Genomic DNA, 27,947 nt, shown 5'->3' with positions numbered 1-27,947 from the left:
CCCACTCCGATCCACCCGGTACTTCCGAGGGGCTGCGTAATTGTCAGTTCAAACGAAAATCCTCGCACTTGCCCAATGTCATCTGACAGCTACTTGCAGGAGGTAACAGTTGTTCCCACCACCGAACTGTCCCCCGACAAACAAACACACAGTCATTTTGCTGAAGACAGTCATCAGTAACAGTCGGCCACATGTGGCTGGCGTCCTCCCGCGGCAATGGGGCCTGTGACAAGGGCGGCCTCAGGCACAGTTGTCCCCGGAGGTGAGCTGCCACCAGCCCCCAGCGGGGGCCCCTCTGTCACCAGTCTGGGCCGAGGCCCTTCTGTCCTGCCCAATGCTTGTGCTTACACAAGTTAGCCCTGACATCAGGCAGATCTGGGGGCTGGACTAAATCCACGTGTTGGTTCGGTCAAAGCAGGGGAACTCTTTGTGGGCTCAGACCCTGCCACGGGCTCTCGTGGCGGTGGTGGTAGATGGGAAGGTTGGGTTCCCACACGCCCTCTTTCGCCTGTTTTCCTGCAGGCTGGGGTTCTCCAGGGACCTGATCCCGAGGAGGAGATAACAGGGCTACGGAGGCAGGCTCTCTGGGGTCTGGGGGGAGGGGCTCCCCGCCAGCACCTCCTCATTTAATTGCTTTGTGTGGGATGGGGAAGAAGTTTGAATAAAGCAGCACCACGCTTCACTTTGGCTGATGTGGTTCTTAAAATGTGGCATAGGCAGGGCTGGGAGCGCTGCCTACGTATCCCACAAAACCTTCACGTGCACACACACACACGCACACACACATGCACGGATTCATTCAGTCCAGAGACTCACAGGGGCCATGTCCAGCTGCAGTGTCTTGACCCAGTCCTGTTTCCGATCACAAGTCACAGACACATAAGTGCCCTGATGTCTCCCCAGAGAAGGTGTGAAGTCCACTCCCTTGGCGAGTGCTTGCCCGGAACCAGGTCCTGGGCTGGGTACTAGGGGTGACCGTAATGGGTCAGATGTACCTCCAGTCCCCCACAGTCTGGGGTGGGAGAAGACAGATCTACAAGTGATTATCATAGCCCATGGCCAGCACCACAATAAGGAAAGTCCCAGAGATCCCTATAGTCAGCTAAGGCTTCCTGGGGGACCTTTCACCAAGCTGAGCTGGAAGGATGAGTGGGCAATGGTAAGCAAAGGGGGAAAGGACGCAGGGGGCCTCTGCGGAGGCAGGGAGAGGAGTCGGGGGAGGTAGGTCAGTGTGGCTGCGTGTGGGGATGGCAGCCTAGCGAAGTATGGGGCCTGGATCGTGGAGCCTTTGCATTCATTAAGGTCCTTTGGCCGTAAGCCCACCTGGGCTTGCTTCAGCCAAGAAGGGCATTTGCAGGAAGGAGATGGTTGCAAGTAACAGAAACTTGTGGGAGCCAACTTAATTAAAAAAAAAAAAAAAAAAAAAGGTGGCTGTGGTATAGCTTGGCTCACATAAATGAAAGATCCAGAGATTTCTGGCTTTGGGCATGCTTGGACTCAGGAATCATATTCTGCAATAAATCTCTCTCTGTCTCTGCCTCTGGCCTTCCTCTGAGGCTGAGCTGCTGAGGGCTTGCTTGAGTGAAGTCAGAAGAAAGCCCGGGGCAGCGTGAGTTGGGCTTGGTCCCCGGTACTAACAGAGCCTTGAATGTTGCACCCAGGAGCAGGGACTTATTCTGGACTGGGGAAGCCTGCGGGGTTTGGGCAGGGGAGTACAGGATCAGGACCTAGAGAGGATGAGAGCAGACGCAGGGAGCCATAGAGGACTGAAGAAGGAGTTACCGACCTTCGAGGTTGTCAGCTTTTCTCGGGAGAACAGATTTCTTTATGGCTTTTGTCACTCTTTGTCAGATCCCCAGTGAACTGATAGAGTGAGGTTTTAATAGAGATGGACAGCAAGCTCCCATTCAAACATGAGAACACTGAGGCCAGAGATGTCAAGTGACTTTCCCAAAGCCACACAGCATTCAACAAATTAGACTGACTGCCTTTTTTTCTATTCCAACGGTGTCTGTTAAGGTCTGAGGCTCTAGCCTGTGTGAGCCCCTGCATCTTGGGGTGAGCCACGCAAGGAAGCTCCCCAGAAACCCCCATCAAATGGGCACAGAGGGGAGGAGAGGGGAAGACTGATCTCGTCTCCAACCTTCCATCCTCATTGAGAGGACGCCAGGGGGCATTGGTTGTGTGTCCTGAGGACCAGTGGAAGGACACCCTGCCCCTCCCCCCTCCCCCGTAGCCGGAAGCTAAGGCACAGGCAGAGATGTGTAGCGGGATTGTGCCCTGTGGCCAGGCCGCCCGGAGGGGGCTGGCCCGAGAAACAGGAAATAGCTGGGTTTGGGGAAGTTGCGTGGCCTGGCCAAGCCAAGCCAACCTGCCATCGGCTGGGCGGCCCTCACTACGTCCCTATCAATGCCCCGTTTGAGGCTTACACAGGGGTCCTTTGACAGGACTGAGCTGGGACCCACTGAGAAGCCCTGTTTGAGCTGGAGGTCCGGAAAGGAGCCAGCCCTGGGAAGGCTCGGGCTGCCTGTGCATGGATGTCTCTTGAAGGGCAAGAGAGTCAGCAAAATCCAATCAGGGTCCCCGAGCAGGAGCCCTGGTTTCTCAGGACTCTGAGGGTAGCTGGAATGTGGACCTCTGTGACCCTCCCAGACTTCAGGGTCATCTCTGCCTCTCCCCCCAGACCCCATGTGGCAAGCGCTGTGTGACGATCAGTTCTGAAGTTCAGACTGACAAATCACTTGCCCAGAGTCACGATCTGTTGGAGAACAACGCTGAGTTTGACTTCTGCAATAGGCCTGACCGGAGTCTGAGCTTGTCCCCCTGGTCCTCTCCAGCCTACTCCATCCACCTGACAAGGGCGTGATTTTAGAAGCTTGGAAAGCACCTGGCAGATAGAGACTGATGGATGCCCATCGTTGCGCACTTGACGCTGAGGACAGGCCTGGCTCGAGAGCTTGTAGTGGACAGGGGTCTGTCGAAGGTGGAGGGCCCAGCAGAAGGTGGGTGGGGGGCGTGGTCCAGGGGAGAGATGGTGGGGGTGTGAACTCAGGCAGCGGCCATGGGCCTGGGTAGACTCAAGAGGCATTTAGGAAGCAGAACCCAAAGGGCCCAGACAAATAAATGAGGAAGAGGGAGAGTCAAGGCTGGTGCCCACATTTGGAGAGCATGTGAGAAGGTGGTGCCCAGCTTTGAGTTGAGGACACAGAGCAGGGAACAAAAGGGGATGTGCTGGGTTTTGTTTGCATTTGTGCTACCTAGGGGGACATGCGAGGCAGGAGCTCAAGGTGCAGCTATGACTACAGGTCTGGAGGTCAGGAGGTAGAGGAAGGAGGGAGGTTGGGATGTGAGTGTCATCTGTGGACATGTGGGGGGTGACATGTGGTGGGGTGTCACCAAGTTTCATAGAGGTGTTAACCCATCGTGGGACCTAATCTGACCTGTGGCCACACTAGATGCAGCCTTGGATGGAAGCCGCTGCCTCCTTGCCCTGTCTAGCCTCTGGCTTCCCACCCGATCCAACTGCTTAGGCCTGATGGACACCTGAGGGGCCTCAGAGGCACTGGTGTGTCCCAAGGGGCCATGGACAGGATGGGCACCTAGCTACATCTCAGCAGCCAGGGGCGTGGGGATGAGTATGCCCACTTTGCAGGTGAAGAACCCTTGCCCTCTGCTTCCCTGAGGAATGTCCCCAGTCTGCAATGAAAAGTGTCAAGAAAAACAGTTCCCCGAGTAAAGGAAGGGGATGACCCGCCCTTGGGACCACCTTGGATTTTTCTGGGAGGTGCTGGAAACTCTGCTGTGGATATAAGCAGCAGCTGCTGTGGGTCTCCGTCCACTGTCTTCCTGGATGGGCTTTCTGGGAGCCCACACTCGCATTCCAGTTTCCTGGCACTCCAGCAGGAAGCCTGCCTAATTAGCCACCAGGAGCGCTCTGATAGGCAGTAGGCTTGGCAGAGAGCAGCCAACGCAAGTGAGCTATGGCCCTAAATAAACAGAGTCCATCTGGTCAACCTCAGTGGCCCAGCTGGTCAGGCAGGACATTGGCCTTGCATTTTCCTCCGTTCCATGTGCTGGAGGGACAACCCAGGCAGAGAGGCAGCCTGGGTAAAGACCTGGAGATGGGACTGCCTGTCAGGGAGGGACTCCGGCCTGGGAGTCTCACCTGTGATGACCATTCTGAGCTTGTAATCCCGCAGATATGGTCGCTTGACCTTGACCCAGTTGCTGAAATTTTATAGTCCCTGGAGCTGAAATCCTAACAGAGGGTTTTGGGAAGAGCCAAGGTATTCTTGAGCACTGTGCGTAGGACTTTGGAAGAAAGAAAGGACATGCCAGGAATCTTACTGCACACGTCTCTGGCCCCTCTTCCTGGGGAGGTGATGTTGGGTATCTCAGGGGAGGGTCGGGGGTGGGGAGGAAAGGTTTAAATGTCTCTGGCATTGGACATCCTTAGGAATGCCCTTGTGTGTCTGTAGTCATTTTGTGAGTAAGGACCGTGCCAAACCTTGTTCCCCAGACATCAGACTCCATGGGTCACTTTTCCCACCCTCCTTCATTGCTGAAGGCACCACAGAGGCAAGGGCCTGGAGACCGAGTTATGAGACTAACCACTGGGCTATCCTTTTGGTATGTCAGGGAGCACCTAGTCCTTCCCATACTGACCCCGAAGCAACTTTCCCCAAACTGAAGAATGCTAGAATTATCAATCTCTTGCCCTCTGCCCCCTTCCCGCCCTCCCTCGTTCTACACCGGTCTATACCCCCTGAGCTAGGTAGAATTCTAGAATAGCCTCCTGGGAGGACCCCATGGGACAAGATAGCTCATGGGACAAGAGCCCCCACCGCTGGTCAGTAAAACTTGAAGTGGAATCTGCTGCAGTGAAGGAAAAGGAACACTTTGCTCAGTGCCAGAGGAAGAGAGGGGACAGAGCCGGGGAGGGAGAGAGGGGACAGGAGCGAGACTGGAATGGCCTGGAAAAGGTGGCAAGAGACAGATTGTGAGAAGGCTCGAATGCCCGGTGGCATCTGAATTTTCACCTAGAAGGGATATAGGGTCCACAGAAGCTTTTCTTTTCCCTTGGGAAGGTGACCCTGAATACCCACGTCCTGTCCCCGGGCTTCTAGGCAGAGCCAGGCATGGCTACTCCTTATCAGAGGGTGTGCAGAGAGATTCTTGCTGTCATTGTCTTGTTCTCGTGGCCGGAGACAGAGGACTTGGAAATGGTGAGATAGTCCGATGAAGGAGGCTTTGGGAAGGGGCTGGGGGGGGGGGCGGGGGGCGTGTGTCTAGTCCTGGGTTGTGTCCTGAGAGAGAAACACGCCTTTGTGCTAATAAGCCATCCGAGGGCTTATTTGTCACTGCGGCTTAGCCTGTTCTCTAACCAATACAAGAAGGTAAGGTGGAAACAAGAAACGTGGATGGAGCATTCATCCGTGTCATTCTCGACCCTCCCGTGACCTGGGCGCTGAGGTCCCAACTTGGCAGACTTGAAGCGGAAGAACAGAACCGTGAAGTCAAGTGCAGCGGGTGGGTGAAGCCACAGGGACTCCCGCCCCGGGGCTGTGTCTGATTCTGGAGCTTTGCACTTCACAGGATTCCTCAAAGTCTGGCATGCAGGCCAGTGGCAGGACGCGAGGTAATTTGCGGTGATGTGCGGATGCAGAAGTTAAATTTAATTAGTTTCGAATTTATCTGAAGGCCTCTTGGAATACCTTTATAAATTGCACAGCAACCCAGAGATTTCACGGCTGTCATTTCTCAGGAGGAGGAGGGGAACGTTTTATACCAAGTGTGTTGGTTGGTTTAGAGTTAATTAAAGAGAGTAAATAAATAAGAGTAAAAGTATGTGTGGATCCCGCCAAACGGCGAGGCTGGTGGTGACGGAGGGAGGAGGAGCGCGCGATGACCAGGTTTGCTCTTCAGGAAAAGAGTGGAGTCATGGGGCGCGGGAGGGGGCTCCTGCGCCCCTGCCATGGAACCACGCCTGCCCGGGGCCCCTCGCTTTAGCACCAAGGCTCTCTCGGACGAAACACTAAAGGCTTTAAGTTTCTGGAAACCCGAGGTGTGTGAAAACAAGGAGAGGGAACAGCGGGAGCCCTTCACAGCTGCCCGTCTGACTTGAGAGCGTTTTTTTTCCCTCTGGGTCATACCGGACACACTGTTCCTGATTTTCATTCCTGGGGGGAAGAAAATTGCTTCACATTTTGAAAACACAAATATTTATATTCTTTCCTCAATGTATACGCTGAGCTTCCTCCCTCTAAGCCCTTGCTCCTGCTGTGGAATGTGAAAGCTGCCCCCCCCTTTGGGAAGAAACCTATCTCTGCTCCTGAAAACGTACCTGTGGCCCATTTCTGTGGCCCTGCTAATGAGCCGATGGGTGACACAGAAAAGGCGCCTGTGTTCCTCTGAGGAGCCCATACAACGGCCATTCAGATGTGGAGCTGAAAGAGCCATTTCATGGGCCCAGCTGCTGGCTTGGCCAAGAGAGCCGTGTACTCCGGGCTCCGGCCGCGGCCCGGTGCATTTGGGAGGGGATGCGGGGCTGGAAGGCTGCAGATCACGTTCTCCTCGAGCAGCTCCGCTGGGCTGTGGCCACCGCTGCAGACCCCTGTCTGACCCTGTTCGGTTCCCAAGGGAACGGAACCCACTTGTCACCTGTTGCTTCTTTTAATGCATTGTTTCGCTTGATGACCAGATACCCTGTTCCAGACTCGCGCTGGGTCCTGAAGGTCGTTGGAGGCTGGGTGGGGCCAGATGCCCCCCTTGGAGGGAGCTGATGGCCAGAAGGAAGGCAGTTAACCCATTTATGATCCGTTGTGGGGAAGTGAGAGGCACTGCAGTCATTGTGCCCTATAGTGTCTTTGGAGGAAATAATTACTTAAAAATTGTAGAGGGAAAGGGACCGGCAGCCTCGACTGGCATTTGAAGCTGGGGATGGCTATGAAGGATACAAGACAATAAAATCTAAATGGGAAACATCAGAGGGAAATACTCTTTGCTTCCTCCTTCTCTAAACCCGGGGCAAAGAAGGGTGAGGCCTGAGTTCCAGGCGGGGCTAACTGGCTGGTGGCTTCAGGCTTCTTCAGACCTCAGTTGTCTCATCTGACAAATGGGATGATGCCCTTGGAGACAGGAAGACACAGTAATAGTGTGTGGCTGCCATTATCGCTCAAGATTGTGAGACTATTGGTTGGGTCACTTTAAAAAAAAAGGGTAAAAAAAAGGGAAAAAAGGGAACAGGGGCGCCTGGGTGGCTCAGCGGGTTAAAGCCTCTGTCTTCAGCTCAGGTCATGATCCCAGGGTCCTGGGATCAAATCTCACATCGGGATCCTTGCTTGGTGGGGAGCCTGCTTCTCCCCCTGCTTGTGCTCTCTCTCTCTCTGACAAATAAATGAATAAAAATCTTTAAAAAAAAGTCTGTACATTTCTTTTTGAGGCATAACTCGTATAGTCTTAAATGTTAATGGTCTTGTCCCCCAGAAAGATGACAATCCTTTGACCCCCATCTGCCCTGTCTTCTCATTGCCTCTTCACCTGGTCCCAGTGAGGCAGGGATGCCAAGAACCACCATTCCCACCGCATGATAACAAGCTGAGGCTCAGAGAGGTTAAGTTAGCTGCTCCAGGTCACACCGCTGTTCAGTCACAGACAGAGATCTGAACCTGGGCCTCTCAGTTGGCCAAGCCTGTGCTCTTTTCATGTGATCTCATCAGTTACTGAACCTCCATGCAGCAGCAGGTCCATTTCTGGTGACGCTCCCTTATTTACAAGCCTTTATTTTTGCCTTCCAGTGCAGAGCCTGGACTGGGCCCAGACACAGGGATGAATCAGTCAGACTCTTAACAGCTCAGAGGTGAGACACACAATGACAGAAGCACGGGAAGGGGGTCCTAATCCTGGGGGAGTGAGGGAGAGGTGGGCCTGGAGAAGGCACCTCCGCCAAGCTATACCCAAGCAAGCAGGGTGGCTGAGAGCACTGGCCTGGGGCCCTGTTCTGTCAATGATACTTTAAAAAGAAAAAAGATTTATTCACTTATTTTAGAGAGAGAGAGATCATGCACATATGTGCAGGGCATTTGGGGGAGAGGGACAGAGAGAAATCCAAACCGACTCCCCACTGAGTACAGAGCCTGTCTCTGGGCTCCATCCCACGTCCCTGAGATCATGACCTGAGCCGAAACCAAGAGTCGGACACTTAACGGACTGAGCCACCCAGGCGCCCCTGGCAATGACTTCTTGGCAGCGTGACTTCAGACAAGTTACTCCATCTCCCTGTTTGTCAGTTCTTCTTCTGGAAGATGGGGGTAGTAATAGTAGCTGCATAATGGGGTTGTCACGGGAATTAAATGAGACTGTTCCTATAACTCTGCTCCTCTCACCCATCCTAGGAGGTGGGATCAGAGAGGTGAAGCAACTGGCCCGTGGTCACACAGGCAGCGAGCAGCAAACCTGGGTAATTGGCTTTAGGTCTGTGCTCCTACCCATTGCCTCTATTGCCCTGTGCACACATGTCAGAGTGTGAAAGGGAGGGAGGGGCGTTCGGGGTAGGTGACCCTGCTGGTACAAAGCCCTGGAGGGCCTGTCAGGGACCCCAGGTATGGCTGCCTGGCGGGGAGAAGGCAGGGAGGTAGGGGACAGGCCAGGTGAGCAGGGCGAGTGCCAGATAAGGAAACTGATGGAGGTGAGAGTGGGGGTTGGGGTAGGGTGTGGGGTGAGGGTGCAGGGCTCGAGGCCATTGGGCTGGCTTTCCCTGGGCTTGGAGCAGCAGCTCTGGGTCAGGGCAGGCTCCAACCCCTGGCAGAGCTGCCCTCCACCCACCTGAGATTTCCTGAGTTCCAGCGGCAGGTCCGCTTCTGCAGGCAAAGGAGCCCTTGTGGTCGGAGGGGCCTCTTGAGCCCAGGCCAGGCGGCTCCCTCCCTCTCTGGGCACACACACCTCCATTCAGCCTGGGCCACGCCCCCCAAGGGGGCTAGGGGCCCCTGGCAGCCACCCCCATGTCAGTGGGGGCCGCCTGGCCGCCGAGGTTGATAAGACCGGGACCCCACTGGCCCCCAGCACTGTGCTGGCTGCTGCCTGCCCTGCCAGAACCATGAGGCTCCTCTCTGGCACTGGCCTCGTGCAGTGTGGCCTGCTGCTGCTGCTGTTCCAGGCCCTGTGCACATTGGGCCTTGCCCCCCAGGCCAGAGGTGAGGGGGTCCATGTGAGGTGGGGGACATAGGGTGAGCGGCCTCTGACCAGCAGCCTGGCCAAGAGGAGCAGAGGTTAAATGGGGTACGGGATGGGCCGGGGTGTTGAGGGGTCGGGGGGCAAGGGGGTAGGAAGACAGCAGGCTGGCCCGGGAGCCGACAGCAATGGTGACATTCATAAGGGCCAGAGCAGGGATGATCCTCGGTCTGCGCTATTGAGGGACAGGAGTGGGCCTTTTTCTGCAGCCTCACAGGCTTCCCTGGGGCTCCTTAGCTCCCAGGCCCCCCTTGGGGACCACGCATGCTGCCAGAGCCAGTCTTGTGGGTCCCTGAGGACAGACGCTGGAGCTGCACCAAGCCCAGGGCTGCATGCACACTCTATCTGGGGTCACCAGGACTCCAACCCCTTTCCTTAGCCCCTCCAGCCTCTCCGGGTGTGGGTTCTTGCCTGCTGTACCACTCCCAGAGCTTCTGCCTTGGGCACCGAGTCCCAGAATGCCCAGCTCCTCCTGTACAGATGGGGAAACTGAGGCTGGAGAAGGGTGTTCTCCTGGTTCCTGATGCACTGCTCCATGGTGTGGCTAATTCCCTCAGCCTCTCTTGGCCTCAGTTTACCCGTATGTAGCCTTAACTAGTAGGGACCAGGGTGCGGCTGCAAGGTCATTACTAAGGTCCCTTGAGGAGCTCTGATACCTAGGGCGCTGTGGATGGGGGGCTGGGACAGCCCAGGACCCCTTTCCTTTTCTGAGCCTTCCTGAATCCTCTCTTGGAAGCAGCTCTGCTCAGTTCTGGGGCACAGAGAGGAGGGCCTTTGTACTGAGCCTCTCCAGGCTGCAGGGTCAGGCCAGTGAGAGTAACAAGCAGTGAGCCTTATTCTCCCCACTGGACAGATGAGAAACTGAGGCTCCTAAAGGTGCAGTGAGCTGCCCAGGACCACAGGGGGGCTGAACCGGGATTTGAACCTCACTCTGCTTCATTCCAGCTTCATGCACGTCCCAGCCCATGGGGCTGCTTGCTGGGGTGTCTGGAAAGACATGCCTCCATGGGGATGTGTCTTAGGAACCCACCGGGTCAGGCTGCCACGGTGGCCACGAGGAATCCCTGCCCTTTTCCCTGCCCACGGACACCAGCCAGAAGACTCCTCGGGGCTGAGGGAAGCTGGGTCCCCTCGGGTGACTGGCTTTGATGCTGAGATGAAAGAGACCAAACCCATGGGCCCTGTTCTGGGCCCTGGGGCTCTGTCCTCTGCGCCCTCTCCCCCACCGCCCCCACAGGAGAAATTCTGCCATGGCCATGGCAGCCACTCTGGGCCACAGCCTGGGAAGTGTGTCTTAAAGTCTGTCATCTCCTTTGCCGCCCCCTGGATACCAGCTGCATGCCTAGCCCTGTCCTGGCACCTTGCACGCACTCCTGCTCAGCCCTGAGGGTTCTGTAAAGAGGGGACTGTCAGCTCATTGTACAGACGAGGAAACTAAGCTCAGGGAGGTACCGTGAGTTCCCTGGGGCTGAGATTTGAGCCTCTGTCTTCCCCAAGGGGCTCAGAAGCTGGGCCAGCCACGGGTGTCCACATGTTGACAGAAGGTCCGAGCTGGCCTGGCCCAGCTTCAGGTTATACTGTCCGGGACCTCCATTCTCAGTCTAAGCAGCCCCTGACCTTCACCCCCTGTGCTTGGCCCTCTCCCTCGTGCCCCCCCTTGCAGGGCATCTCTGCCGGACCCGGCCCACAGACCTGGTGTTTGTGGTGGACAGCTCACGCAGTGTGCGGCCCGTGGAGTTCGAGAAGGTGAAGGTGTTCCTGTCCCAGGTCATCGAGTCTCTGGACGTGGGACCCAATGCCACCCAGGTGGGCGTGGTGAACTATGCGAGCGCTGTGAAGCAGGAATTCCCACTGCGGGCCCACGGCTCCAAGGCCGCGCTGCTCCGGGCCGTGCGCCGCATCCAGCCGCTGTCCACGGGGACCATGACGGGCCTGGCCATCCAGTTTGCCATCAACAAAGCCTTCAGCGATGCCGAGGGGGGTCGGGCCAGGTCCCCTGACATAAGCAAGGTACGCGACCCACCCCTCCCGCCCTCCCGGATTCCCCAAACATGCTTCAGGTTGTGTCTTAGGCCCAGAGAAGCCAAGGGGCAGAGCTGGGCCTTGAAGCCATCTTTATCCACGCTCTGACTGCAGGGCCTCAATCTGGAGCGTGCTTGATTTTTTTCAGATTGGTGGACCTTGGCTCCCTGGGGCTGATTGAGGCAGTCCAGATGCCTGCCCTCCACCCTGTTCCCTGGACTAGCTGTCACCCTGAGCAGCACGTGTCAGTCCCTTCACGTCTAAACCACAATGATGCAACTCGTTTTTGAGGGACTGTCAGCAGGCCTCTGTGAAGTCCATTGCACAGTGTGCTTGGAACAGGGCACGGACCCACCAAGCCCCATGGAAGGGCTAGCTCAGTTTGATTTAATAAACCTCCGAGGGCAGGGGTTTGGAAAAATGAGGTGATGTGCCCCAAGCCGACGTCAGTACGGGCTCCAGGCCAGGTGCCGAGGAGTTCACAGACCTGGTCCCCACAGCAGGATTTCCCAGCACAGCCCAGGACCTGTAAGACCGGTCAGAGGTTGCATCCCAAGGTGGTCTGCCCACCGATGCCCACACCTCTCCTTCCTAGCCCTCAACAGCCTCAAGGAGTCAGCCTTTACCTGCCCAGGACCTCAGCCCCGGGCACATACTTTCTGACCCCCACGCAGGCCATGTCTGACATCTGCGTGCTGAAGGAATGCAATCCTGCTTGAAGGTGGTGACTTCATTTTACAGATGAGGAAACTGAGGCACAGAGGCCCAAGTTGTCTTGCCCAGCTAATAAGTAGTAGGAACATCTACAGAGGATAGGCCATAATCCCGGCCATTACAGCCCTCAAAGAAATGGCCTGTGAGCGCTAAGCCTGTTGGTCGTCCTCTGTGGGGGCTCTTTACAAGCTCTGCTGTGAGGTTGATGGTCATGGTTGTTACAGGCTGTGGTGACCTGGGGTGATCCTAATGGAGAGAGGTGGTGAAGGGGATGGTGGCAGTGTCTACAGGTGTCACACCTCCAGTTAGGGGCCTGGGGTAGGCACATGAAGACACACAGAGCCCCCAGACCTGTGCCGTCCAGCCTGGAATCCACCTGTGGGAGGCCCCTACAAGGTGGGTTCAAGGTCACAAGGCTGGATTGAAGGGGGATAGTCGGGGCTCTGGGAGACAGTGGGTCTCGGGGAGTGGGGCAGCCTGTGGCAGTGGACAGTCACAGCCAGGCGAGCCTCGGCCTCTGGTGGGGAAGGGCAGGGTGCAAGATCACTCCCCAGGGGTCCCCACAGTGATAAAGAAACAACCCACCCCCTTCCTAGATGACTCAGGAAGGTGAGCGTCATTTCCAACCACCATACGACAGGTCACTAAGACAGGGGTTTGGGGCCCCGGGCGGAGGGTGGGGACCCAGGTCAGAAGCAGAGAAGCACTGTGAGGACTCTGGCTTCCGGGCAGGCTCAGGTGGGCGTGGTGAGGTTAGGCCAAGCACCAGGGTCCCCTCTGTGCCCCTTCCCAGGGCACAAACAGGGGAACCTTGTGGGAGGGCAGCAGACAGTGTTATCTCCTTCGGAAAGGAAATGTAGCATCCTGGGGAACGGAGGGAGAAGCGGGAGCCATCATCTATGTGGGAACAACCCCCTTCCCAGGGCCCGGAGGGAAAGGATGGTCAGGCTGGAAGCAGAGCCGCCGTTTATTAGCCTCGCCTGCTCTCTGCTGGCCAAAGGACAGAACTGCATGGTGTCGGGCCCGCTTGCCGGGCCCCTGTCCTCAGAGGCCCCAGTCTGAGCGGGGAGACATGGTCCTGCCCTCAGATCATCACAGAACTGCGGCCTGCCCGAGCGGGGAGACACCCACAGGCCCTAGTCAGATGGAAGAACATCTCAGCCATGTCTTTCGGTGAGAGAGGAAACCTGTCTCCTCTTTTGCTAGTCAGGTTCCCCTCCCTGGGGCGAAACCCTGGCGGGGAATCAGATCCATCTGGTGTGGATTAGCTGTGTGACCTGGGCAAGCCGCTCTGCCCGTCGGGCCTCAGGGTCCTCTTCTGCCAGTGGCCCCGCGGGCTTAGTGGAGGGCTGAGCGGCCCTGCGCAGCACGGGAGGAAGGCCTGGTCCTCACACGCGCCCCGCGTGTCTTAGGTGGCCATCGTGGTGACGGACGGGAGGCCCCAGGACAGCGTGCGGGACGTGTCTGCACGGGCCCGGGCCAGCGGCGTCGAGCTGTTCGCCATCGGCGTGGGCCGCGTGGACAAGGCCACGCTGCAGCAGATCGCCAGCGAGCCGCAGGAAGAGCACGTCGACTACGTGGAGAGCTACAGCGTCATCGAGAAGCTGTCCAAGAAGTTCCAGGAGGCCTTCTGCGGTGCGCCGGGAGAGGCGGCGATGGACGAGGCTGGGGTCTCGGGGAGCGCTCTGGGGAGCTGGAGTGGGGGCCAGACCGCAGGGGGCAGGGGCGTGGCTGAGAGCATCGGGGCCGGACTGAGTGCGCTTCGGGGGTGGGACCGGGGCGGGGCGGACCGGAATGGATAGGGCCGCGATTGAGCTCCGGGGCGGGGCCAGGGAAGGGGCAGGGTGGGGCGTGGCTAGAGTCGATTGGGGCGGGGCTAGATAGGGCGGGGCTGGGTAGGGCGGGGCTGAGGTCACGGCGGGGGAGGACGAGGGCGGGGAGCATGGAGGGATGGGGTGATGAATGGGGATGAACAGGGCTGGGACTGAGCGTGGGGGTGGGGTCAGGGAGCAGGGAGGGATGGGGGAGTGACTAGAGAGTCGATCGGGGCAGGAGCAGGACTGGGCGGGACTGAGTCGGCATCGGGGACAGGCCGGGGCGGGGCCGGGCGGAGATGGACAAGGCAGGGGCTGACGGGGCGGAGCTGAATAGGGCGGGAGGCGGGGCTGAGAGAGTCTGCATGGGGCGGACCTGTGATTTTGGCCTGGGGCTGGGAGTGTGGGGCTCAGACCTCAGCTAGGGGATGGTCTGTTTCCCTGAGTGTGTGAAGGGCTGCCCTGGCTGAGATATCCAAGGCCCTGAGACCGTTAGATTCTGAGTCTCCTTTTGTCCCCACAGTGGTGTCAGACCTGTGTGCCACTGGAGACCACGACTGTGAGCAGGTGTGCCTCAGCTCCCCAGGCTCCTACACCTGCGCTTGTCGGGAGGGCTTCACCCTGAACAGTGACGGCAAGACCTGCAATGGTCAGTGGGCTGGACACAGGCAAGCCCTGGGGAGGGTGGGGAGGAGAGGGGATGGGGCTTGGCCACTTTCTAGGAAGCCCATCTGAGCCTCTCTGCACTTTGTTTCTGGGCTAGTCTGCAACAGTGGTAGATGTCTCCTAGAACTTGGTGTCTGCAGAAAGTTATTTTCTACTTTTGTCCCTCTTTGTCACGGTGGGTGGTAGGTTTAGTATGGTGGAACGAGTTACATAGTCTTGAGTTCAAATCTTAGCGCCACTCCTTCTGAGCTGTATGATTTAACGGCTTTTGGAGTTTTAGTTTCCAACGCTATAAAACGAGGCCAGGAACCTTGGCTTTCGAGAGGGAGTTTTGAGGACAAAAGAGGCTGGGATAAACCTCAGGTGTGTGATGGGTTCCTGACTTGTGGTCAGGATGAACGACGGGCTCCTAAGCTTCATCTCCTCACCTTCCTACCCTTCCCAGTCTGCAATGGCCGTGGTGGCAGTTCGGCAACTGACTTGGTCTTCCTCATCGATGGATCCAAAAGTGTGCGTCCGGAGAACTTTGAACTAGTGAAGAAGTTCATCAATCAGATCGTGGACACGCTGGACGTGTCAGATAAACTGGCCCAAGTGGGGCTCGTGCAATACTCAAGCTCTGTGCGGCAGGAGTTCCCGCTGGGCCGCTTCCACACGAAGAAGGACATTAAGGCGGCAGTGCGGAACATGTCTTACATGGAGAAGGGCACCATGACTGGGGCTGCCCTCAAGTATCTCATCGACAATTCCTTCACTGTGTCCAGCGGGGCTAGGCCTGGGGCCCAGAAGGTGGGCATTGTCTTCACCGATGGCCGGAGCCAAGACTACATTAACGATGCTGCCAAGAAAGCCAAGGACCTTGGTAGGTGGTGCCTGGACCCTGAACACCACTGATGGCCAGGGATACCTAGGGAACAGCTCGACTGGAAGTTGTCTGTCTTGAGTCTAAACCCTAACCCCAGGTGCAAGATAAATGAGGAGTTCTGGGTCTGTTCAACTCTTTCTTATCTGTGATGAGACAACAGAGTCCCCAGAAAAGTAAGAAGTTTGTTTCAAGGGTCCTTTTGTAGGTGGGGCTTGGAAATTTGTCAGTTGAATGTTCTCCAGAACACACCAACTGTTGGAAGGCAGCCCCACTTTGGGACAAGCCGGAGTCTGTTTTATCACCTACTTAAGGAGGATAATAATAGCCACCAGATGGATGGTTCTGGGGGGTATATGAGATTACGGAGTTCCCCGTCCAAGGAATCAGTGCAGGTCTGACATAAGGGAGAAGAACCTCAGGGAACTCTGGAAGTCTCTTAGGCACTCTGCTTGTAATTCCAGCAGCTGCCACTAGAAGTGTCTGGTGTTGATCAGCTGGACATTTCTCAAGAGGCTGAGATGCTGCTGCCTGTCCCCATGGCCACTGTCACTCATCTTGTTCCTCTTGGCAGGTTTTAAGATGTTTGCTGTGGGTGTGGGCAATGCCGTGGAGGACGAGCTCAGGGAAATCGCCTCAGAGCCCGTGGCAGAGCACTACTTCTACACGGCTGACTTCAAGACCATCAACCAGATTGGCAAGAGGTTGCAGAAGAAGATCTGTGTGGGTTAGTGAGGCCAGAGAGGGCACTGATGGGAGGGGTCGGGGGGGCTCTGTGGGGAGACTGTGGAACCATCCTGGAACTGGATGGGGGTGGGGAGAAGCAGGAGCTGCGGTGGCAGCAAGAGTTGGCAGAAGCAGGAGGAGGGCTGACTGTTCTCACTTTTGCAACTAGCAAACATATGCTTCTTACATGAATGGCACTGTTGTTAGTACTCTTCAAATACTAAATCATTCAATCCTAATTAGTAGAAATATTATTCCCATTTTATAGACAGGAAAACCAAGCCCAGAGGGGTGGAGCGATCGTTAATAACCAGAGGTGCCAGGATTTGAACCCTGCTACCTCCCCATCCTCCTGTGGCTAGAGAGTATGGATTACAGAGCCAGAGGTGCCTGGGTTTGTGTGATTGCTGTGACACTGCCTATGGGCCATGATCCAGTGGTTTCATTTCTCGGGTCCTTTATTTGTAAAATGGGATGATTAATGACTTCCAACCCAAAGTGTTGGGTGAAGCTGGCAAGATGACCTCGAGGTCCCTAGCAACCGTGTCCTGCATGTAGTAGGTGACCAGCATGGAGATGCTGGTATTGGAGGCTTATTGGGGCTCTGTGGGGTTGGGAAGGCATTCGGCGTCTCCCCCTCTGTCGCTCCTGGGAGTTCTGCTTCAGAACCCTACACGTGTCTCTGTCTTCTCAGTTCTCACAGGCCCCCCACACTTCCCCAAGATTCCCCAGTCCTGGTCTTGGGCTGTGAGCTCTCCTTGTCCCCCTGCCACGCCACTGCTCACCTTCCCCTTCTCTTTCCCTGCTTCCTGTCCACTCCAGAGGAAGACCCATGTGCCTGCGAGTCCATTGTGAAATTCCAGACCAGAGTGGAGGGGCTGCTGCAAGCCCTGACCAGGAAGCATATCCTTTCCCAGAGGCCACTGAGGGATGGGGGCAGTGGCAGGGTGAGGGGCAGGGAGAGGGAGGCACCCCCTTGTGTGTGGGGTCGCAGGTGGGGACTCTGCCTCCTGCTGGAGACAGGCTGGACTCTGGACAGATGGGCTGGCATGGCCTTTGGTACTGATCCTGTCAAAAGCAGAGGCTCCTAGAGGGTAAACAGAGAAACTGAGGCAGAAGCCAAGACCTAGAGATTTGGACACCCATCCAGAGTCCTAGCTGTGCTCAGGAAAACATGGAGCGTGTGGCTTCCCCATTTCTCAGGCTTTCAGCGACATGACAGATCCCAGTCTCCACTCAGACGAGGCTGGGCCTGGAACAGGTCCCCTGGCTCTGTCAGGATAAGGTGGGAATCCAGGTGGGGGACCCAGCAGGCCTGAAGCTGCCCCCGGCAGGGCTGGGCCTTCAGGGTGTACAGTAACTACTGGGTTTTAGGGAAGGCATTGTTCTGAGGGCAGTGACATGTTGTAGATGGGGTGGGAGAACTCCCTGGAAGAGGGGCTCTTGAGAGGTGGGGGACACGGGAGGTGGGGTCCTGAGGGCAGGTGCCACAGCCATCACTGCCCTGCTCTGGTCAGCCTGGGCCTATCCTTAACCCCGAGTCCACTGGAAGCTGTGAGCCAGCGGCTGGCCGTCCTGGAGAACAGAGTCGTGTGAGGCTGCCCATCCCCACCGCAGCCTCTCGGTCTCCCCGCTGCCCACGTAGCCCCCTGAGTCCTGCGTGTGTCCCCTAGAGCCCCAAGTGTAGTCTAGCTTTGCCATTCTAGAGAGGGGGGTTTGGAGGGGCAGGCCCTGAGGGCACCAGGCCTCCCCCACCGTCCTGCCAGCCCTGCTGGGCTCGTGTGAGTGTGCCAGGTGTGTGGCTGTGTCCGGGAGCACATGCGTGTGTGTGAGTGCATGGGCATGTGTACGTGTGTTAGGAGCGTGGGTGTGTTGGGGAGTGTGCTTGTGTGTGCCTGCGTGCCTGAGGGTGGGCGTGTATCTGGAGCAGGGATGTGTGTATGTGAGTGAGAACATAAAGGTGAGTGTGAAAGGGACTGCGTTTGCATTTCTTCAATCGAAACATAATATATTCCTATTTTTTTTAGTTAACCCTTTCTTGACTGCGAGTGCTGTGAATCTCTTTCCTGTTTTTTTCTATTGCCTTCTGAAAAACAATGAAATATGATTTAACTTAAGCCCTGAATGGGGCCGGAAGTAGCGTGGTCATTTGGGGAGCGGGATGAAGGACTGGGGGGGCGGGTGCAGGGGGACCCTGCAGGCTGGCAACTGTGGTGAGAACAGGGGTGAAGGCCGCTACCCCAGAGCTGGCACGGGGTTGCCCTGCCCTTGCAGCTCTTGCTTCTTTCTCCTGCAGCCCTGCCTGCAGCGGACTTGAGTCGCCCTCATTATATGCATGGGGAAGCTGTGTCTGGGTGTTCAGATGACTTGCTCAGTGGAGCATCAGTTGGAGAGCAAGGACTTGAATCTAGGGCTGCAAGACATCAAAGAAGAAGAAGAGCCAGGACACCAAACAGGCCGGTTCATGCATTCATTCATACATTCATTCATTCCTGCTTCATTCATTCATTCACGTGTGCATGCGGAAGACAAACACAGAATACGGGCCCATGGCAGGCAGAGGGGAGATGGTGGCCTTCGAGGCAGATGTAGTCCCTGCCCTTAAGGGACTTACAGTCCAGTTGAGCGCCTGTCACCCTCACCCCAGCTGGGGAAAAGGAGAGAGTGTTTAGGTTGTAGCAGGAACCGGTGGGCTGAGTGTGTGTGCGTGAGTTAGAGATGCTGGGAGGGTCTCAGCTGCGCCAGGGCTGGCCCCGGGTGCCCCCACCAGCCCCACACCCCATGCCCGTGTTGGTGTCCTCTCTGTTCCCTCCTTGGGTGTTAGCAGCTTTGCCTCCATCCCCAGCACCAATGGCGGCACCCCTCTGCCTCAAGGATGGCACATGAGAAAGTTTCCCGAACCCCATGTCTCCCCCAGCCCTACCTGAGGTCTTCTGGCCTCACCCAGGCCCCTCTGGAGCAGTGCCCCCCACAGTCTCAGTCCCTGGTGTCCCACAGTGGGAGCTGGGGTGATTTGCTGAACCCATTCCTGTGTCATGGGGCATTTTTAAGTTACTACTAGATTCACACTTGGGAGTCTTTAAAAGGCTTTTATGAGAGACTCAGACCATCCTGAGAGGTCTTCCTTAGAGACACTTCCTGCAGACAGAATTATATCCCTGCACCTGCTAAAACTTAGTGACTCAAAACATCACCACCCCCCCCGAAAAACACCTGTGCCCAGCATGATTCTGCGAGTTGGCTGGGCTCCGCTGGCGGTTCTTCTGCTCCATGTGGAGTCGGCTGGGGTCACACTCCTAGTGGTCTTGACCCGGCCGGAGCCTCCAGCATGGCCCACTCCCCTGTGCCACAGGGCCCATTGGTATGACTGCTACCTGGGGAGATGGGGGTGCAAGGCTGGGCTTCTCTCCACTTCTCTCTCCATGTATGTCCCTGGGGGCTCTCCGGCGGGGGAATGCAACTTCTTCTCTGGCAGCCCAGGGCTGTGGAAAGCTTTTTAGGTCTGGAGCCCCATGTTGGCACTGCACGACTTTTGCTGCATTATTTTTTGATCAAAGCAGTTTTAGGCCAGGCTGAACACAAGGGGTGGGGAGGTACACTCCACTTCACAGAGAGAGAGCAATAAAGAATTTGCAGCCACTTTTAATCCATTGCAGCGGGTCGTTCTCTGGCGTCCCTCTCTGGCTACACTCCCTGCCTTGGCTATTCAGGACACCCAGGAAACCCTTGCATCGAAACGGGACCATCCTGGGTTCCAGTGCCGTGCCTTAGCTGCCTGGTAACTTGGTGGGAACCCTTTCCCCCTCTGAGTTCCCCACCTACATCCAAGGCAAAGGATACTGGCACCACCTCGAAGATCTTACGGGGTGTCAGTGAGATGGGTGGGGGGTACCCAGCTCAGGGCCCGCCCACATTTTGCACCCAGAGTGGAGTTGGCATCATTGTTGCCATCTGCTGAGTGATTTCCCAGCCTCAGGGACGCATTTAAACCTGTCAGCACCCGAGAACCTCCCTCGTTCCCGTCTGGGGCCAGTGTCCCTTGAGACCCTGCAGTCACCTGGTTTCCGGGGACTGTGCCACCTGGGGCACCTGTTACCTGCTGGAGACCAGAGTGTGCACCATGGCTCTGGCCCACCTGCGTCACGGTCATGGGACTGATCCCCCAGCTCCACCAGGAGGCAAAGTCAGGGACAGTCTTTTCTCTGCCTGGAGCAGTGCCAGTATGTGGGGGGAGGGGGTCACGGCTCAGGGAGATGAGGCTCGGAGGGCGGCGTGAGCTTGGACAAACCATCCCTTCTCCCTGTGGGCCTTAGTCCCTCATCTGCTAAATGGAGAGATGATCCAGAAATAAGCAGTCATTGAGGATCTCCCAGGGGACGCATGAGCTGAGAGCTGAGAGCTGAGAGCTGTCACTACTTCCTTGAAGTCGGACGAGAGAAAGGTGTGCCCGGGGGTGTCTGGCCTGGCAGAGACCAAGCGTCAGACTCCAAGCTCCCAGGAACTATCCCATGGAGAGGTGACAGTGGACAGGTTAGCAGTTCGGGGTCGACAGTCCTGGTGTGAGACCCGCCCCACCAACCCCCTTGCCTTGGACAGACTCCTTTGTGCTCTGACCTCAGCTTCCTTGACAGTAAACAGGGCAACAGCACCCTCCTCACTAGCATTCATGCTGATGGCACCCAGACAGAGGGCTTGGCATGGCCAGCCCTGTAGGGCTCCCTGGAGGAGACCGGCAGAGGTGGCTTAGCAGGGAGACTGAGGGCTGCCCCTGCAGGGCAAGTCTGGAAGGTGAGCAGTGTGTGGAGGGAGGAGGGGCTGTGAAAGGGCACATGCCTGAGAGGGAGGGGCCGGGGACTGCGAAGTCCAGCCAGCCGGGTCTTAGCCCCACCCTCTCCCCCCATTCTTTCCTTCCTTCCCCCCTTCCTTCCCCATTCACCGAGCACCACCAGAGGCCAAAGCATGCACAAGGCGTTCGGGATAAAATAGAGAAACGCCCAGCAGTTTCTGGCCTTGTGGTGCTCCCAGCCTAGAGGGGCAGACAGACAGAAAGCCTCACCGGGAGTCTGGCTGGGGTAGCGGGGGAGGACTCAGGGTGTGCCACAGGAGGTCTTCCCCTGCTGTGGGCAGGTGGAGGAGGCTTCCTGGAGGCGGTCGTCCTACGCCTGAATCTGAAGGCACTTGGGAGTTAGGAAGGCAGAGGGAGGCTGGGGATGAGTGTGTCAAATAGAGCAAGTGACGTGTGCAAGGGCCCTGAGGAGGAAGGTGTGCGGGCCCCCCCCTAGATCCCGGATGCAGCTGCCTGTCACAGGGACCAAGGCACAGGCCCAGGACCAGAGGAGGCGGGACTCCCCCTGCAGGGTGGTGTGAAGCCAGGCAAGGGTTTTAGGAAACAAGGTGATGTGATCAGAAAGTAGAACGGACTCTGATTAGAAATGGGACTCATGTTTTCCCCACAAACCCTGGAGGGCATGCGAGATGGGCTGTGAAGAGACCTGAGCTGGGGTGGGTGGGGACCGAGCATCCCTCTCACTTGCCCAGGGTGGGGTGGGGACCTGGAGGCTGGCCCTGCTGGGTCCCGTGCAGGGCGGCTGACCTCCCTGTCACCATGAGGCAGCGACATCCTTACTTGCAGGGAGAACAGAGAAACTGCTAGGACGGTGGCACTGAGGGCCCAGTGAAATCCTTCTGGTGACCCTGTGTGACAGTTAGTGTGACCCGTTTTACAGGTGATGGGGTTGTCCGAGTCAGCGCCGGCACCATTTCCTAGGTTGACCGAAAGCTCAGGCCTTTCTTAAGAGCAGCACCAACTCAGCTTTGCTGCCTGTGACAACGAATGTCAAGCCCTGGGCGCACAGTAGGCCCTCAGCAGACCCCGGCAGCCAGTCTCTTCCCCTGTCCTCCTCCAAGAGGGTCGGCAGGCTCACAGTTTGGCAGAGTGTGGACCTGGTCGTAGAGGAGCCTGGAGCTGGACCCAGGATCCCTGAGCAGAGGGAGCAGGGTTGGATCCCCACAGAGCGGCTGGTGGGAGCCAGGCAGGGAGCGAGCACCTTGTCAAGCAGGCTGGGGGTTGGAGAAAGTGCTGGATGGGGAGATCAGCACCCAGGAGCTTGGATGCTCCTGTGGCTGCAGTTGGCCTGGTTCAGGCCCCGGTGCAGCCTGAACTGGGGTGGGTTGGGGATTTGGTGCCTCTGGGGCTGAGGCTCAGGATTTCTCATAAAGGAACAAATGGAAGGGGGTATGTGCCCAGAACTCACCCATTTTTGAGTAGGAGAAGGTTGCTTCCTGTTTCCAACAGTGCTGCCCAAATCATCCTGTGGCAGGAGGGGGAGTCCTGGGGTGGCTGCAGGAGAAGCAGGGCAGGTCGACCACCTGGAGACTGGAAGGCGGGCACCATTGGCTCAGAATGAGTTAGGGCTCTGGGCTGCAAGGGACAGAAATATCACACCAACCGGCTTCAGCACGAGAAGGGAGTTGATAGGATCCCATGATGGAAGGTGCTGGGGAGGAGCTGGACTCCGGGACGTCTTTGGCCTCCAGCAATCTCCCCTCTTTTTTTTTTTTTTTTTAAATTAACATCTAATATATTATTAGCCCCAGGGGTACAGGTCTGTGAATCTCCAGATTTACACACTTCACAGCAGTCACCATGGCACATATCCTCCCCAATGTCCATAACCCAATCAACCTCTCCCTCCCCAATGCCCCCCAGTCCCCTCTTTTAAAAATTTTTTTAAAAAAGATTTATTTGTTTATTTATTTTTGAGAGAGAGAGAGAGAGAGAGAGCGAGCACGAGCAGGGAGCAGGGGAGAAGGAGAAGCAGATTCCCTGCTGGAGGAATGACGTGACTCAATCCGAGGACCCTAGGATCATGGCCTGAGCTGAAAGCAGACACCCAGCCAACTGAACCACCCAGGCGCCAAGGGTTCTTGCCACTCTTGACTCTGGTCTCCGACCTGGAGGCCTCATATCCAGCCAGGCCTCGTCTCAAGGTGGCTCCAAGCCCCCCAGCTCTGAGTTCGCAGCCTTCAGCCTCCTTGGCTCAGGTTGGGTCCAGTGCCCACCCTTGTACAATCACTTGTGACCAGTGTGATGCAAGGCTCCGACTGGCCAGGCCAGGGCTCTGCCTGTCCCTGGATGATGGCTGGACCAGCCGCACTGGCCATCCCAGGACTAGGACTGAGTGGTTCCTCCAGGAGAAGGAGGGGCGTGTAATCGGATCCAGGGTCTGGGTGCAGGCCGAGCAGAACCACCCGATATCCCCAACAGGTAGGGTCCGAGCTGGGGTTTTATTTAGCTCCTGGCTGGAATAGATCCTGTATTCTTCTCTGCATGGGGACGGGGGAGCTGGCGCATACAGAACCATGTTGCTGAGCTCTGAGGACGGCGAGGGCAGGCATCTTGGGGTCTTCCAAACCTCAGCTCCTGCCCAACTCATCTCGATTCTCCCCACGTCAGTTGCAGCACCCTCTCCATGTAAATTCCACATCTTCCCCTGCTCTCCATTTGATTAACAGAAGGTTATAAACAAGTCCCACAAAGAAGGAAAACCAACATCTCCACAGGGCGCCCACAGTCTATTGGCAGATGGCAAGTTACTCTGTAACCGATATTTTTGTTGTTTTGATTTGTGTATAGATAAACAGGACTAAACTAATTAGGATTTTTTCCCCCTGTCTTTCCCCAGGTCTTGGATTACAATGGGAGTCCCCTGGCCCCAGAGTGAATTGGTTACCAGGTTTCAATAAGGGGTTTGTCTTTGCAATTACAGTTCATTAATGGATTTACAAGGGAGGGAAGACAGTACAGTCCGCTAAGGGGATTGTTTTGCATTTCTCCTCTTTTAATTACATGATTTTCTCCTGGATCAATGCTCTGTGAAAAATGGTGGTGGTGGTGGTGGGGGGTGTAGTCCCAACACCCCATATGTTCCAGATGCAAATGCAATTAATATGAGAGGAGACAGTAGCTTCTTGGAGGCTTCCTGCTGCATGGGTATGGGCCAGCCTCCTCTGGAGCTGCTGTGCGGATGGGCAGCTCTGTCACCGTCACGGGAGCCCAGGAGCTTCGTGCACACAAGCCTTGGTTGGCTTGGGAGGGGCCATCTCTGCTCCTGAAGTCAGAATCATATTTAGCGCCCCCACTGAGTTACCCTTTTTTTGGAACACACATAATTTTGAATTCAAACTTCCCAGTGATGTTGTGAATAAATTTGTTTTGCAAACGGGGAAAGCAAGGCTGCCAGATGTAAAGTACCACACAGCCAGTAAGTGGCAGAGCTGGGGTTTGAACCCTGGAATCTTTGGCTCCAAAGTCAGGACTCTTTCCAGAACATTGCCTCTCTGCGGTTTGGACTCACTATGATGAAGGTGGGTTCTAGTCCTTTCTCTCCAGGTTGGGACCATAGCAGGTTAACTGGCCTTCCCTCCTTGTTCTTTAGTCCATCCTGCATACTGATATCAGAGTGATGGTCCTACAGTGCACATCTGATCAGGTCTCACCCTCGCTCAAGATCCTTCTCTGGCTCCCTATTGTCTCCAAGATAAAATTCAGACTTACTTGGACACCCTAGGACCTATAGGGTTTGGCTGTTGCCCAGTGCTGTTGAACTCCAGATTTCCTACTATTTTTCACTCACCCTTTGCTGCTACCTGGGTGACCCAGTTTCCCCATCTGTGAAATGGACTCCTGACCCTGGGTAAGATGATCTCAAGGACCACCTTGGATCTTGGAGATCATACAGTGGCCTGAGGCTGCTAGGGATAAATCTGGCCACTGGATGGCGCCATCGGCCCAGGAATGAGATGGCAGCCAGGCTGGGGGATGGGGTTCCTCACCAGTCCCTGCCAGCTAGGCTAGCGCCTGTCACCTGTGGCATTCAGTAGCCTGCGATCTAATCCCTTCAAACTGTCCCCTCCCTCCCACACACAAAGACCCCCAAGGAGGCAGCAATCTGTCTCCAGGGGCAGAGCGTGGGCGGGGGTCTCCCCCAAGATGGTTGTTTTCTCCCGGCTCTGGCTGGCTGTGCTCTTCCTAACCCTCACCCTGACATGCCCCGTGTGGGGCCTGGGCTAGGTTCAGCTCTGGTCTCACAGGGCCTGGCCCAGGCTCTGCTGGGCTGGTGGTGGCAGCCCAGACCTGGAGGTTGGGGACCGGGCGGGGTGCTAGGTAGGAGCACCCCGAGGGGCGTCTTCCTGCTCCCCTCCCCTCTCTTGCTCCTATAGGCAATGGAAAAAAGTCTTTTGTCCCTTCTTCGGGATAGAAAAGTCTTCAAGCCGGAGTGGCGGGAGGGGTCCATTAGACACCCTGAAGTAGACATGATGGAGGGGCCCCCAAAAGGCTCCTCGGGGACCCTGGACAGAGCAAGTCGCCTACAGTCCAAAGAGCTGGGGGTGAGACCCGGGCTGTCCCCGACGTGCTGTGTTACTTGGGGCCCGTGACTGCCCCTCTGGTCACAGTTTGCACACTGAGGACATGGAGATAATAAGTCCCACCTGGGGTGTGCAGACTGGAATGAGACAGCAGGTGCAGGGTAGCGTGTCATCGGGGCTCAGGATGGAAACGCCATCTGTGCCGGGGTTTGGGCCGGGGTACCCCCTCAGCCACAGGTTTCCCACCAGGGCTTCAAGGAGGAGACAGCGCCCCCTCCCTCATGGAAAACCTCCCAACAGGTCAGAACTCGTCCGCTTCCGTTGTCTCCTCAGGTTCCTCAGGTTCCCAGGGCCTGATGTGGTTCCTTCCTGCCCACCCCCTCCCTGTAAAGTGCGAGGGGCTGCCCAACTCCGTGACGGTGACGTGGAGCGTGGGGTCAGCAGGGGGACCTCCTGTGTCCAGACCCGGGTGTGAGGCGTGGCTCCGCACTCAGGCCTGGGTGACCTTGGCGAGCTCTTTACTCCCCACGCCTCTGCACCCCCGGCTGCCTGGGTTGGGTGGGTGTGCAGTGGGCCCACGGCCCACACGAATGAGCATGTAGCCCCAGCAGCCTCCAAGCTCCCCATGGCTTCCTTTCTAGGGAGCCCACCTTTGAAGATACCTGTGCTCAAGGAAGCCCAGGAAAGGGGCTCCCCTGGGCTTCCCAGGGCCCTGGTAAGTAGATAGAATGAATAAATGTGTGATATGCGGGTCACACAGAACGTGTCTGCTCCCTCTGGGTCCCACAGCCTTCCAGTGTGACAATAATAATTTACAAATAGGGATTTATAGTATATTACAGTACAGATAGTGTGTTATATTACTTCTATATAACACATTATAATACATAAATAAAACATGCAAATAACATACCCTTGTAAATAATAAACATAAATATATAATATATAAATTATAATATAATATATAATTATTAAATAATACTATAGTGTGTTATATAGCTATAAATAGTAACTTAGAAATATAAGTCTGTGGATAGCTAACATGTATCACTGCTTACTGTGAGCTAAGCATTGTCCTAATAGCAGGAACCTCATTGATTCTCTGTAGCTACTTTGGATGAAAGGATTGTCCCCATTTTACAGGCTGGGTCAAGTGAGGCTCAGGGAGCAGAAGGGACTTGCAGAGGCAAGTAGAGTCTCTGGGTCTTAAACCCAGGCCTTTCTGCGCCACGTGGCCTCTGGGTCTTCCTTCCTCCGGGGGGAAATCTCTTTGTTGTTCTAAATGCTCTTTGAGGTCCACAGGTCGGGGTCTGGCCCCGATGGTTCCACCTCCGGACCCCCTCCAGCTTTGCCACAGTCCCTTACAGAGAGGGCCAGAACAGCCTCCTTCGGGGACCCCGCAGCCTCCACTGGCACCTGGAGTCCTCCCCTCCTGCCGCCTCCCTCCCCCTATGGCTGGCGGGCCTTGCTGTTTGGGCTTGTGGCCACAGCTTGGGAAAAAGCTTGCCCACTTCCTGGTATCAGATTTTCCTTTGCAGTTTCCTGCCTTCGTTCCTGGCAGGAGCCATTGGTCCACGGACAGCCAGCATCTCCCAGCCTCTGTCCTGTGGCTGGTGCAGGGCCAGGGATCCTGTCCCAAGCGTGGGGCTTCCTCCCAGAGCCAGGACTTGTGGCAAGCGCCTGTGATGAGCCCCCCCCCCATGCTCCCCATTCCCTGGGGACTCTTGGGGCCTTCTGTCAGGGGGCCGGAGGTCAGCTGGGCCCCCTCCAGCTGCCATGGTGTTTCCTTTGCCAAAACCCAGGCTGGAGAGCGGCAGGCAGGGCTGGGGCCTCGCCAGGGGAAAGAGAAACCGCCCCTGTCCTGGGCTGGGCTGGGAGAGGCCGCGCCATGTTCACGCGCCCGGATGCTGCTTCCTCCCTGCTCCTCCTGGCCGCTCCGGCAGCGGCAGCGGGCCCTGTGCCTCCCGGGGAGGGGGACCAGCCCCCGCTGAGTCAGAGAGGTGACAGCGGGTGGTGCACTGAGAAACTATATTTTATATTCTTCCAGTCATGTCTTTATTTTAATGAGTATCAGGAAAAAACCCCACCAGCAATGAATGCCTGAAACCCTTGATTTCATGGATTTTATTGTTCAGGGTGAGGCCCATTGAAAAGGGCCTATTTTGAGATCTGAGGGGAACATTGAGTCCACACAGTGCAGGAGGAGGCTGAGCTGGAAAAATCAAGGCTGTCCAGAGAAACCACCCGAGCTGGGAAGCTTGAAGAGGCCCGTGAGCCCCGTGTGGGATCCTGGGGGTCTGGCCTGGCTCTGCCGGTGGTTGAGGGACTTTGATCAGGCCACTGCTCCTCTGTGAGCCTCCCTCGCCAGGGAGCTGAGCAGCAGTGGCTCGCGGGGGGCTGGGGAGAGTGTTAAGTGGGGCGAGAAGAGTGGAGGGCTGGCCCCAGCCTGGCATAGCCTTCATGGGGTAAGAGACCTTGTCACCCAGTCCTCTGCCCAGCCCCACGCCAGCAGCCCCACTGGGGACACCCTCTTCATGCTTCCCAGC

General features: G+C 56.6%; 1 protein-coding gene across 1 annotated transcript; it reads left to right on the top strand.

Annotated features, from left to right (window-relative positions):
* The first annotated feature begins 191 nt into the window (after window positions 1–191).
* On the top strand, window positions 192–18,111 carry MATN1 (matrilin 1). The gene is made up of 9 exons (XM_059377069.1): window positions 192–262; window positions 9,007–9,191; window positions 10,838–11,238; window positions 13,377–13,599; window positions 14,302–14,427; window positions 14,890–15,306; window positions 15,881–16,033; window positions 16,855–16,935; window positions 17,579–18,111. The coding sequence occupies exons 1-9, from the start codon at window positions 192–194 to the stop codon at window positions 17,626–17,628; spliced, it is 1,707 nt and encodes a 568-aa protein (XP_059233052.1). The 3' UTR covers window positions 17,629–18,111.
* Window positions 18,112–27,947: the final 9,836 nt, after the last annotated feature.

The sequence above is a fragment of the Mustela nigripes genome, chromosome 14 (assembly GCF_022355385.1).
Source record: "Mustela nigripes isolate SB6536 chromosome 14, MUSNIG.SB6536, whole genome shotgun sequence".
Taxonomy (NCBI): domain Eukaryota; kingdom Metazoa; phylum Chordata; class Mammalia; order Carnivora; family Mustelidae; genus Mustela; species Mustela nigripes.
Note: the sequence above shows the minus strand (reverse complement) of the source record. Positions and strands in the feature narration are given on the sequence as shown.

Coding starts and splice junctions, on each gene's coding strand:
- MATN1 (XM_059377069.1), top strand. CDS start 192: ATGTGGCTGGCGTCCTCCCGCGGCAATGGGGCCTGTGACAAGGGCGGC. Junction 13,600..14,301: donor GTTCCAGGAGGCCTTCTGCG/GTGCGCCGGGAG, acceptor TTGTCCCCACAG/TGGTGTCAGACCTGTGTGCC. Junction 14,428..14,889: donor TGACGGCAAGACCTGCAATG/GTCAGTGGGCTG, acceptor TACCCTTCCCAG/TCTGCAATGGCCGTGGTGGC.